At 35.7% G+C, this 13,137-nt stretch overlaps 1 protein-coding gene and 1 non-coding gene across 3 annotated transcripts; one reads left to right on the top strand and one right to left on the bottom strand.

The window, feature by feature from the left end:
* Positions 1-5,235: 5,235 nt before the first annotated feature.
* Positions 5,236-5,308, top strand: TRNAR-CCG (transfer RNA arginine (anticodon CCG)). Its single transcript has one exon. It is a non-coding gene; the product is annotated as a tRNA-Arg (tRNA).
* Positions 5,309-5,500: 192 nt separating this feature from the next.
* On the bottom strand, positions 5,501-10,277 carry LOC133806609 (probable LRR receptor-like serine/threonine-protein kinase At1g56130). Of its 2 annotated transcripts, none has more exons than XM_062244698.1 (19): positions 9,979-10,277; positions 9,731-9,887; positions 9,579-9,650; positions 9,407-9,478; positions 9,242-9,313; positions 9,034-9,105; positions 8,862-8,933; positions 8,667-8,738; positions 8,488-8,559; positions 8,284-8,355; positions 8,117-8,188; positions 7,886-7,957; positions 7,641-7,709; positions 7,266-7,331; positions 7,130-7,174; positions 6,887-6,951; positions 6,333-6,709; positions 5,967-6,162; positions 5,501-5,890 (listed from the first exon to the last, which is right to left on the bottom strand). In XM_062244698.1, exons 1-19 carry the CDS (start codon positions 10,094-10,096, stop codon positions 5,718-5,720), a joined length of 1,986 nt encoding a protein of 661 aa, XP_062100682.1. In that variant the 5' UTR covers positions 10,097-10,277; the 3' UTR covers positions 5,501-5,717. The 2 variants fall into 2 exon arrangements, with proteins under 2 accessions (XP_062100682.1, XP_062100683.1); XM_062244699.1 differs by having other exon boundaries at positions 5,501-5,887; positions 9,979-10,276.
* Positions 10,278-13,137: the final 2,860 nt, after the last annotated feature.

The following is a 13,137-nucleotide window of genomic DNA, read 5'->3' on the forward strand; positions in this document are numbered from 1 at the left end:
TCCTAAGTCCACATGGGGCTCATCATGCCCGAATGTGGCTGGTGGAGGTAGGTTTCCAGGAGGATGAAATGGATGAGCAGGGTGCAAATGAGGGATCTGACTGCTCGATGGGTGGTTAGGATGGGCTATGTTAGGTTTCCCCCCTTGTGGCTCTTGACTTTGGCTTCTAATAGTGATAGTCATTGCTTCAGATGGATCTAATAAAATAAAATCTTGAGTTCAACTCTCAATGAAAGCACCAAAATATTGACCAACATTTTGGTCATCGACACTGAGTCAATTTAAATGATAGAAATGAATTATAACAAACTGGAATTAAGAAAACAACACAAAATGTTTTATAGTGGTTTGGCCCCAAGAGTTGGAAATGACCTACGTCCACTTGCACTTTTATTTATCAAAGAATTGTCAAACTCAAGATCAAGAAGAAATAGGGTTCAACTGAGTTTCTTAAGCTGACAAAAGAATACAATTCGAAGGGTTTTGTATGTAAAGTGCTTACAAAAGAATTCTTTAGCGTTTCCTCTCGCAATTTTCACTTAGCCTTAATGATTGAACGAACCCCTTATTTATAGAGAGTCTTAGTGGGCTATGGGCCCTTACAAGAAAATCTAGGCCCTACCCGTGTAGGTTTGGGATCAGTACAGTCAGTTACTAGTCTTGTACTCCGAGCAATTTCATGGGATATTTGAGGTGTCTCGTTAAACCTGGATCTTTGGGTTAAAGCGTCTTGCTCATCGAGAAAGTCTTGTACTCTGACTAGCTTAATGGGATGGTACTATTCTGCTCTCCCATCGAGCAGGTTATTGGATATTTGTTAAACAATCTTTTATATTCTGATGTAGCCTCTAGAGCAGCTACTCCTTCCGAACAACTCTCTGAATTTAATGTGGTATGACACTACATGTCTCTTTTGTAGAAGCCACGCCATCAAGTCAAAATTGGGTTAAACAATAACGAATTTAATTTTCCTGTAACATTTATTATTGTAACTGGTTACAACAGAATACAACATTTCACAAGAATTTCAGTTTCTAATACTGTAACTAGTTTTGAACTTTTAGTTTTTTTTTCTTCAGCAAATCTACAGGAAGAAAAATATAAACAATCACATTCTTATTATTGTAACCGGTTACAATAGAATATAATATTTCACAAGAAAATCAAATTAAAAGCTGGAACTACTTTTTTTTTTCTTGTAGCAACAAAATCATTGTTAGAAATAATACATATAAGAGTTAGAGTTTAAGGTTGTAACCAAATCGTCTTTATGCATTAAATGGACATACAAAGTCAAATTCTCAGAGTTGATATTCATATTTCTTGATTTTTTTTTTCTTGTTGTTCTTGAGGAGATGGATCAGACGCTGAGTGTGAGACTTGAATGACTTTTCTAATATTGAATGTTTGTTGTTACAAGATTAAACTGAGATGAGTTTATGGGTTTGTGTATGATTCAATAGAATGAATGTTGGGTTTGAGAATGATGATTGATGAATTTTTTTAATGGAAATATAGACATTGAATCAAAATACAGAGCTTGTTGATGGTCAGAGCATTTTTTTTTGCAATTTATAAGATTATTATTTTTTATTTGATATGAATTTTAGATTTTGATTTTTTTTTATAATGAAGAACGATAGAGTGTAGAAGAAGAAGAAGAAGAAAAAGAAAAAGTTTTTAAATTTAATTTTTAATTGATTTAAATATTTTTTTTGTTATTTTTAAAATTTTAAATGTATTTTAATTATTTTTTTATTTTAACAGCAATTAAAATTTATTTTTAATATTTGTTTATAAATGGATAAATTATAGAGTGCCATGTGTACACTTAGTCATCATTTAACATAACTGTTAAGGAAAAAATTGACATTGGATACTTTTGCTACAATAAAAAAAATTAGATATTAATTAAAAAAAAATTCAAAACATTATGTTTTTTTTATGCTAATTCCCCTGCAATATATGTAAATGTACAAATTTTTTTATTAATATTAGAGGGGGCAACATAAATTTATATACATATTTATATTAATTTTAGAAAAAATATATGGTGCAAAATGTAGAAATAAAAAAGTTGGGGTGGGAGTCATGGCAACCTCTAGCTCCTAGCTCCGTCATTGGTTAGATAATATCTTCTATCCAAAAATTTCATTGTCTAACCAAATTGTAAGCAAAACTAATCTATGAGCCACTTTTAAAAAAAATTTGACAGAGCTTAAAATAACAATACTCAGAGTGAGACAATAAAACTTTAAACATATGGCAAGTATTCATACATTTTCTTAAATAGTATAGTTGTTAAAATTTTACAATTTAATTTTAATTTTAGTTAGAGGACTTATTATTTACTTATATATATATATTTTGAGAAGGGAAATTTTAATACGTATGCTTGATAAAAGTTATAATTACAAAAAAATACTAGGCATATTAAAATTTACAAAATAATGCTAATTTTTTGCACATTACCCAAAATGTCATTTTCACTTCTTCCTCATTCTCATTTCTCTCTTCTCTCTTCCCTCTCTCTCTCTCTTATTTCACTCTCTCTCACCTCACAACACCACCACCACACTAAATATTATATTTCGAACAGATTTTGACATGATTTTTAGGTTTTTTTTGCGATTTTTTTTCAGATCTGAAACTCTGAAATCTGCAAAAAATCGACATTGCTCGATGGTGGTTCGATGGTGCTCGATGCCAGCTCGATGAGACCTTCAAAATCATGATTTTTCATGAAAAAATGACTTTGCTCGATGGTGGTTCGATAGTAGTTCGATAGTGGCTCGATGGTGCTCGATGCCAGCTCGATGAGACCTTCAAAATCATGATTTTTCATGAAAAAATGACTTAGCTCGATGGTGGTTCGATGGTAGCTCGATAGTGGTTCGATAGTGCTCGATGGTGTTCAATGCAATTCTTGTAAGAGACATAATTTTTCACTCGGGTGTCCGTTTGGGGTGATTTTTTTTTTAATTTTGGGTATTTTTTCAAGATCTACACGTTTGACATGTTAATATGCACATTTGGGAAGTGTAACACTTGTAAAAAATAGAAAAGTGCAAACATACCTCATGTTTAAGACATCTTTTGGTATATTTTTAAGTTTTAAACTTCCCAAATGTGCATATTAACATGTCAAACGTGTAGATCTTGAAAAAATACCCAAAATCAAAAAAAAAATCACCCCAAACGGACACCCGAGTGAAAAATTATGTCTCTTACAAAAATTGCATTGAGCACCATCGAGCCATTATCGAGCTACCATCGAACCACCATCGAGCTAAGTCATTTTTTCATGAAAATCTTGATCTTGAAGGCCCCAGCGAATGGTGGCTTGATGCCAGCTCGATGAGACCTTCAAAATCATGATTTTTCATGAAAAAATGACTTAGCTCGATGATGGTTCGATGGTAGCTCGATAGTGGTTCGATAGTGCTCGATGGTGCTCGATGGTGCTCGATGGTGCTCGATGCAATTCTTGTAAGAGACATAATTTTTCACTCGGGTGTCCGTTTGGGGTGATTTTTTTTTTTGATTTTGGGTATTTTTTCAAGATCTACACGTTTGACATGTTAATATGCATATTTAGGAAGTTTAAAACTTAAAAATATACCAAAAGATGTCTTAACCATGAGGTATGTTTGCACTTTTGTATTTTTCACAAGTGTTACACTTCACAAATGTGCATATTAACATGTCAAACGTGTAGATCTTGAAAAAATACCCAAAATAAAATAAAAAATCACCCCAAACGGACACCCGAGTGAAAAATTATGTCTCTTACAAGAATTGCATCGAGCACCATCGAGCACTATCGAACCACTATCGAGCTACCATCGAACCATCATCGAGCTAAGTCATTTTTTCATGAAAAATCATGATTTTGAAGGTCTCATCGAGCTGGCATCGAGCACCATCGAGCCACTATCGAACTACTATCGAACCACCATCGAGCAAAGTCATTTTTTCATGAAAAATCATGATTTTGAAGGTCTCATCGAGCTGGCATCGAGCACCATCGAACCACCATCGAGCAATGTCGATTTTTTGCAGATTTCAGAGTTTCAGATCTGAAAAAAATCGCAAAAAAAACCCAAAAATCATGTCCAAATCTGTTCGAAATATAATATTTAGTGTGGTGGTGGTGTTGTGAGGTGAGAGAGAGTGAAATAAGAGAGAGAGAGAGAGGGAAGAGAGAAGAGAGAAGAGAGAAATGAGAATGAGGAAGAAGTGAAAAGGGCATTTTGGGTAATGTGCAAAAAATTAGCATTATTTTGTAAATTTTAATATGCCTAGTATTTTTTTGTAATTATAACTCTTATCAAGCATACATATTAAAATTTCCCTTTGAGAATCAAGAATCATTGCGCACCGTGCGGTTCATAAAAAATTTAAGAATGCTACATAAATCATATAAAAATGTAAAGAAAAAAACATGAAGCGAGCCTTAAAGGTAATTTTAAACTTAAAAATATACCAAAAGATATCTTAAACATGAGGCATGTTTGCACTTTTGTATTTTTTACAAGTGTTAAACTTCACAAATGTGTATGTTAACATGTCAAACGTGTAGATCTTGAAAAAATACAAAAAAAAAAAAAATCACCACAAACGGACTCCTGAGTGAAAAATTATGTCTATTGCAAGAATTGCATCAAGCACCATCGAGCCACTATCGAGCTACTATCGAACCACCATCGAGCAAAGTCATTTTTTCATAAAAAAATCATGATTTTGAAGGTCCCATCGAGTAAGGTCGATTTTCTGCAGATTTTAGAGTTGCAGATTTGAAAAAAATTGCAAAAAACTAAAAAATCATGCCCAAATTCGTTTGAAATACAATATTTAGTATGATAGTGGTGTTGTGAGGTGAGAGAGAGAGAGGGAAGAGACAAGAGACAAGAGAGAAGTGAGAAGTGAGGAGGAAATAGTAAGGGCAAGTAAAGTGCAAAAAATAACATTATTTTGAAATTTTTAATATACCTAATATTTTTTTATAATCATAGCATTTATCAAGCATTAAAATTGAAATTTCTCAATATATATAAATATATATATATATATATTTTGAGAATCAAGAAGAATCATTGTGCACCGTGCAGTTCATAAAAAATTTAAGAATACTACGTAAATCATATAAAAATGTAAAGAAAAAAACATGAAGTAAGCGTTAAAGGTAATTTTAAATAAAATTTATATAACATGATAGTACTAGCAAGGTTATACGATCGCGTGGCCTAATGGATAAGGCGCTCGCCTCCGGAGCGGGAGATTGTGGGTTCGAGTCCCACCGTGATCGTAGTTTCAGTAAACATTTATTTTTCGTTATTTATTTTCTTTGGACGTCGTCTCATTAAATTATTTATTAAAAAACTAATATGATTAATGCTCTTAAAACTCTTTACAAAGAAATATAAGCAAAAATAGGTAGTGGGTGTTTGGTGACAAAAGTGAGTGCTAAACTAAATAGCGTCTCTGTAAGACATGGACATTCAATCCAAATTGAAAAGTTGCATTGCATCAACCATAGTTTTCATATTAACAACGAAATGTTTCATTACATTTTAAAGATAAGTTTCAAAATTATCCCTTTGCACTTTGCTGTTTTATTTTATTAATTAATATTGTTATAATTATTAAACATCTGAACAGAGCTTAGAGCATGAGGATAAATGATAAGAAACCATCCTATTGTTTGATGAGTTTAATCATTTTTTGGGTGAGTCCGTTTCTACTTGTGTGTGTCGTAACGCACGCTTTGTCCACCAAAGATAGAACATTGACAAGATAATGGCCACGCCCGCCGCACATCCTACTGCTATCCCCACTACTTTTCCAACCTTCTTCTTGTTACTGTTCGAAGCTGAACCAATTCCACCTGCTAAACACAATACGTATGTGATGTGAGATTTAATATGCCATGCATGTAGATATGAAGGTCAAATAAAGAAAGGAACCTTGGTAGGCATTAATGGCCGACACCAAAGGTCCATATGTGCCTTGAAATGGGATGCAGCAAGTTCCTTTCCCGGCCCAAAAGAAGTGGATATCCATGACTGTGTTCGTCACATTGACTTTGAATGATTTGACCAGTGCCCTTTTCGACCCCCCTGCTTCTTTCTGAATATTGAAGTCTTCTAGGACTTTGTCACCCTAATTAAGATCAATCAAAACCATGGGAGTTCAAAATATTGTAGTACTCAGTTGTTTGTTAGTTGAGTTGAAAAAGGCTTTTCTGAATTGGGGTATCACTAATGGTGTGGCCTTGTTTTAATATCAGCAAAAGTTGATGCTATGAGTGAGGTTCAAATTTAGCCATTTACCTGAATGTAAACATCAAATATGCGCCTCCCAAGGGCTCTCCAAGATCGACTGTCCTCCATTGCTATCTCAGCAAAGTGAAGCTCAACTACATACTCCCCGTTCGCCAAACCAAAGCCGAAGTATCTTAGCGAGTTTGGCGAAATTCTAGCTGTTTTGTATAGTTCAGAGTCCAAAGTTTCTGTGATTTGAGAATCTGTACTTGCTATGTATTGAGGCCCTTTTGGACTGAACAGGAAGTTTCCGGTATTGCTTACTGCCCAGTTGAACTTAGAATTTGTGTACAATGACGCTGCTCCTAGTTGTTCAGAATCATCTGCATACTTGGTGCCTGATGCAGATACTAGTTCTGTCCCACCACTTTTAACAGAGAATGATGCTATAAAGAGAAAGTGTGTTCTGATGATACTCACAAATAAACTTTTTTTTTCTTCAGTAGGTAGCTTAAACAATGGAAAGAGTATGTATGTATGTATGTATGTTTGTATGCACAAAGAGCAACGACAATCACTCTCATAAACTGATGAAGAACAAGGAAGAAAACCTTTTCACTTACATGTTGGTACTTTATTAGCACATTTGCTCTCTTGTTGGAGGCAGAGCAGAAGGTCAAGTGATTTCCTATCTCCATGACCATTGAAAATATCAGATATGCTATTCCAAATACAATAAGCCTTTTATTTTCTTTCTTTTTAGAATGAAGAATCATAAAGGCCACTGGAACTAGAAAACAAGGGATTAAAGTCTTAAGTTTAATCTTGAAGCGTTGTAAGATAGATAGCAAGGTTTTTATTTTCACCTGTCTAGTAAATTGTTTGCATTGATTGAAGTTCCGAGGACATTCCTGAAGTGAAAAAAAAATGGTTAGTTCAAGGAAAACGCTGTCTCGCATACTATAACCATGCCACGTAGTAGAGAAAGTTTTTAGAACTTACAATGACAGTCCTGTTTTTTCATAGTTTGGAGGAACATTTCCAGATATATCGTTGAAAGAAACATCTCTGTTGTCATGAGCAATATTCATATTAAATTTAAGAAATGGCAGAATGATTAAAAGATGTACAGCTAGGAATTTCTAATGTCATTAAGCAGTGCTCATTAGTTTTAGATTTCTGATTTTCTCATCAACATGATATACAGGTCAGATGAACAAACAATAAACGATGCTTGAATAGACTGCAAAGATATATTTAAAGCAGTCATTATTGTTCATAGGGGATATATTACTATGAATATCATGTTTTTACTAAGATCAGTCGTAAACTAGAAAAGCATGGAACTTTCAGTTAACAACCATATCATGTTCTTACAATGCTAAAAGCTTTGGAGTAATGATACTCTCAGGTAACTCTCCCCTCAAGTTGTTGTTTCCAAGATATCTGTAATAAATAAAAGTGAACTCATGTCTTCAGATAATCATGATCAATTGATAAAAAGAACCATATGAGCGTTTTTTGATACAGACAGATTCATAGAAAATAGTATTGGAAAATTTGATGAGGGAATAGGGTACTGTGGAGCAGCGAATGTGAAAGGAAATAAAAGATCTACTCACAGGTAACTTAACATTGACAAGTCTTGGAATGAGTTTGGTATTGAGCCAGTCAACTTGTTAAAGCTTAAGTCCCTGTGGGAATGAACAGAACAAATTAATGAAATGGAACAATCAATTATAGAAAGTGTCCTTGTTAGGAAGAAAAACCATAAACCTTATACATAACAGTAGCCGAGACAGTACTGTGACTAGAGTCGATCACATAGAATTGCAGATAACAAGCCTACTTACAGTTGTTGCAACCGAACCAGTCTTCCAATTCGTCTTGGAATTTCACCAGACAATCGACAGTTTCTCAAAGTCCTACAGACCCAGTTGCCAAAGAATGTCAACTAAATTGAAATTTCACAATAGAGTCAAGTGATTGTTCTTTTGAGTTTAGGTAGGAAGAACCATACAGAATGGACAAACTAGTTTGATTTTCCAAGAAATTAAGAGAAGAATCTTCCAAGCTTAGATCACCAATTCTCCTACATAAAGCACATGCAATAAGAGAGTAAGCACTTCATATTTACAGCATAAACATGAGCAAAAGCAACAAAAGAGAAAGGAGCTTCTGCTTGGTAATGAGCTTATTATGAATCATAAATAGAAGATCTTACAGGGTCTCAAGTTTAGTTAGAGCACTAAAACTGCTAGGAATTGGGCCTTCAAGAGACGTTCCTTCAATTCGTCTGATAGAAGATTAGCATTAGTTAAAAATAGTATAATCTTCAAACACTAAAAGTAGGAAAATTTAATCTTAGTTTCATAAAAATTAATGGGAAATATTGATAAATACAGGTCTACGAATTCAGTAAGGGTCCCCAAGAATTCTGGGAATTTTCCAGTAAAGAGATTGTCAGATGCCCAACTGAAACAGGAAAAGAATTCACCAATGAATTTATGAGTATGACACACATCCAGTCCAGACCTTTCAGTAGTTGGAAAAAAAATTACAATCTGTAGATATGTATAGGAAAAGTCAGATGAGTACAGAATTCTAAGGGATTTTAAGTTTGCAAATTCTAGCGGAATTGGTCCTTTAACTCCACTACTATCAATGTACCTGAATTAAAAAAAAATACAATTAATCAGATATATCACCAAGCACATTCAAAGAGAGAGAGAGAGAGAATACACTATTTATTTCAATAATTACAACTTACAACTGCTCTAGGGAGGTCAATTTTCCAAGCTGTGTAGGTAGTTCTCCCACAAAACCATTTGAACTAAAACTTCTGTTACATAAAAAGAACTTCAAAGAATCAACAAAGTTCCAAACTTTAAAAGAGAAGTGAAAAATTGGTCCCCCTAATGTATAAAGAGAGAGTGGCATAAAAACTGCATCTGAAAACATTGCAGACATGGGCTTACAGAGAAACCATCTTGGTTAAATTGCCTAGCTCTGGGGGCACCGGCCCTGTCAGATTGTTTATCCCAAGGCTCCTGTTCAATCACTCAAATTTTAGAATAAGAATGATAAATTTTTTAGTTAAAACAAGAAAATTGAATCAAGTAGTATAATGGTTAAGAAATTACAGGTATTGCATTTCTGTTAATTGTCCAATTTCAGCAGGGACAGAGCCACTCAAAACATTCTGAGCAAGATTCCTAGAACATGAATCAAACAGTTATATAAATATAAATATATCAATGAAAACAAGGTAAGCAAGCCCAAGTAACTTTATAAGCCCAAGAATTTGAATCTTACAAGTCCATCAGCTTCTTAAGCTGAAATAGTTCTTTTGGTATTTCACCATAAATATCTAAAGCATAAATTTTCCTGTACAAACCAAAAGGTTAAGCTTAAAGCCATTATAATTTCCATTTATTAGAAGAAACATGTTATAATGATAAACTGACAGGTGGGTTATATGACAAGTGCCCCTCAAGCAATCGCAAGCTACACGAGGGTTTGCAGTTTCAGGTGCCCATTTCGCATTTGGGTTGCAAGGGTCAGTTGAAAGATTCAAATATCTTCCCAATTTCCAGACGTCTATCAACTTTTTAAGCGCAGCCACTGAGAGTTTTAAGATGAAAACATTAAATTCTGAAACTAACTGAAGAAAAATTTGAATTGGTATATTTGAGACTAAGAGATAATTAATAACCTTCATTGGGGTCAGTGGTTGATTGTGAAAACCCAATCTGAAACATACAGAGTAGAAGGAAAGACAAGCTCCAAAACTCCATTTTTGAGCAGTAATAGCAGAAGTAGTAGTAACTCATGCAAGGTAGCTCTAATAGATTATAAAGTTGGTAACACGGCCGGCTACAACTTTATTTTATTTTTTAAAAAGTCCCAATTTGGGATTTGGAACATGAGTTCAAATTTCATATTTGAAGATTTATGGTAAGAACAAGAGCAAAATCCAATATAGAAAGTAGGTGTTGCTCCTTTGGCTTTGACTATTATCAAACTATACCTATAGGTGCTCATAGTGGACTACTTATCTTATTAAGACCTTACGTCATCAAACCATATTATACGGTATTAATTCTCCACCTTTGACTGTATCCTCGCTGCGGGAATAAGCAAAGTACAAAATTTATTTTTAAGAATGCTTATAAAACTATTAAGAATACTCAAATATAAAATATAAAGAAATAGGCAAAATAATAGAGACATGTAAGTCAAACCATAGCTCAAGAGAATCAGGATGATCCTTCTCCGATAATAGGGGGAGATATAGCCATCATTTCGAGAGGACCTCATCTAGTAGGCGCGAGCAAAGGGGCCCAGAAGAGGTACATTAACGAACTGAAATCCCATAACGGAGTAGAGTTCGTCCCGGAACAGTAGTTATCGAAACAACAGTGATTGGAAAAAAAACTAATCATTTTTACAGAAGATGATGCTAGCCACGTCCAATTCTCACATAACGATCATTTGGTCATAACTGTTTATCTCGCCATCCGGAGGGTCCGGAGGACATTAGTAGATAACGTGAGTTCTGTGAATCTACTTTTTAGGTCCACCTTAGAAAAAATGGGGTTGTCTGTAGCAGAATTGAAGGCAACCTCAATGACTCTATACGAGTTTTCTGGTGAAGGGTCAGCAGCCATCGAGACGATAGAATTAGTGGTAACATTGGGATAAGGTTCGCGAACTATCTCCAAGCTACTTGAGTTCGTGGTAATCGATTGTCCGGCTGCATACAATGTGATTTTGGGCCGACATGTGTTGATGACATTTGAAGCCATAACCTCTATCTGCCACCTAGCAATAAAATTCCCTTCAGTTGCGGGAATATACACTGTCAGAGGTGATCAGCTCGTTGCCAGAGAATACTATAGCATTTCTATGAAGAAAAAATCACAACCCGGGCAATAATCTATGGTCATAAATGACGGAGGCGAGGAGTCCCAGGAAGTAGGAGTTACTAGTGGGACGGAAGAACATCAGCAAAAAGCGGAAAGTAACGATGCCAAACACGATGACATTGACCCACGGATAGACTCCAGGCTATAGAGGAGCTCGAAGAGGTAAACATTGACCCAAATGAAGCTTCAAGAGTCGTAAAGATTAGGAAGAATCTAAATGATAAAAGGAAAAAGGAGCTGATCAATTTCTTACAAGAAAATCTGGACGTTTTCGCCTGGTCACATGAAGACATGGTGGGAATAAGCCCGAGTGTAATCATGCACACACTCTAAATTTGGACAAGAACGCGCCTGCAAAATCCCAAAAACAGAGACGCTTGGGAACAGTCTGACCTGAAGCTCTTGAGGAAGAAGTAGCTCGACTATTAAAGTGCGGGTTTATTCGTGAAGCAAAATACCTGATCTGGGTTGCCAATCCCGTGCTGGTCCCAAAGCCAAACGGGAAATGGAGGACCTGCATCAACTTCTCCCACCTGAACAAAGCTTGTCCCAAGGATTGCTTTCCACTACCAAGGATTGATCAGTTGGTAGATGCAACGACAGGTCACAAACTCATGTCCTTCATTGATGTGTATTGTGGATATAACCAGATCGCGATGAATCCTGCGGACCAGGAACATACTAGCTTCATGACCCCAAATAATGTATATTGTTATAAATTCATGCCCTTCGGGCTGAAGAATGTCGGAACTACATATTAACACTTAATGTTCACTAATCAGATCGGGAGAAATATGGAAGTGTATGTCGATGATATGCTTGTCAAATCTAAGACTGCCGATAACCATGTCTCCAATCTGAAAGAATGTTTTGAAATCTTAAGGATGTATTACATGAAGCTGAATCCTCAGAAGTGCATGTTCGGAGTGGCGTCCGGAAAATTTCTTGGTTTCATAATCAACACGAGGGGAATAGAGGCAAATCCCGAGAAAATTAGGTCGTTGGAAGAAATGCCCTCAACCAGGTCGTGTAAAGAAGTTCAAAGCCTGACTGGAAAGGTGGCAGCTTTGAATCATTTTATTTCAAAATCTACTGACAAGTGCCTACCATTTTACAACTTGCTCAGGGGAAACAAGAAATTTAAATGGACTAAGGAGTGCAAACAGGCATTACTCGACCTAAAAATGCACCTAGTTGAGCCCCCAGTGTTATCTAAGCCTATGTCTGGAGAACCATTGTTTCTTTATTTGGCTGTGACAGAAAATGCAGTCAGTGCCGTGTTAGTCCGAGAAGAAGACCGTGCTCAAAAACCAGTATATTATGTAAGCAAGAGACTTCTCAGAGCTGAGTCACGATACCCACTGATAGAGAAGATGGCATTCAGTCTGATATTGGCTTCTAGGAAGCTCCGACCATATTTTCAGTCCCATTCAATCAACGTCATGATCGACCAACCTTTAAGGCAGGTGTTGCAAAAACCTGAAATGTCGGGACGTCTGTTAAAATAGGCTATCGAACTTAGCCAGTTCGAGATACTGTATGTGCCACAGACCTCAATCAAAACTCAAGTCCTTGCTGATTTTGTGGCTGAATGCGCCGGATTTCAAAAGGAGCTCTTGAAGGAACTGGTGTAGGAATTATGGAAAATCTTCGTGGATGGATCATCAAACAATAACGGATCGGGAGCAAGGATCATCTTAATCTCCCCAGAAGGGCATCAATTCCATACAACTCTGAGATTCAGATTCGAAGCATCCAACAACGAAGCTGAATATGAGGCTTTACTAGCTAGGCTGAGAGTGGCAAGGGAGCTCAAGGCAAAATTCGTCCAATGCTATAGTGATTCTTAGCTTGTGATTAATCAGGTGTTGGGAGAATATCTAGCTCAAGGTACCAAGATGGCGGCCTACCTAACTAAGGTGAAGGGAGAGCTGTCTGAATTTGAG

Source organism: Humulus lupulus, chromosome X, assembly GCF_963169125.1.
Source record: "Humulus lupulus chromosome X, drHumLupu1.1, whole genome shotgun sequence".
In the NCBI taxonomy this organism is placed as follows: Eukaryota; Viridiplantae; Streptophyta; class Magnoliopsida; order Rosales; family Cannabaceae; genus Humulus; species Humulus lupulus.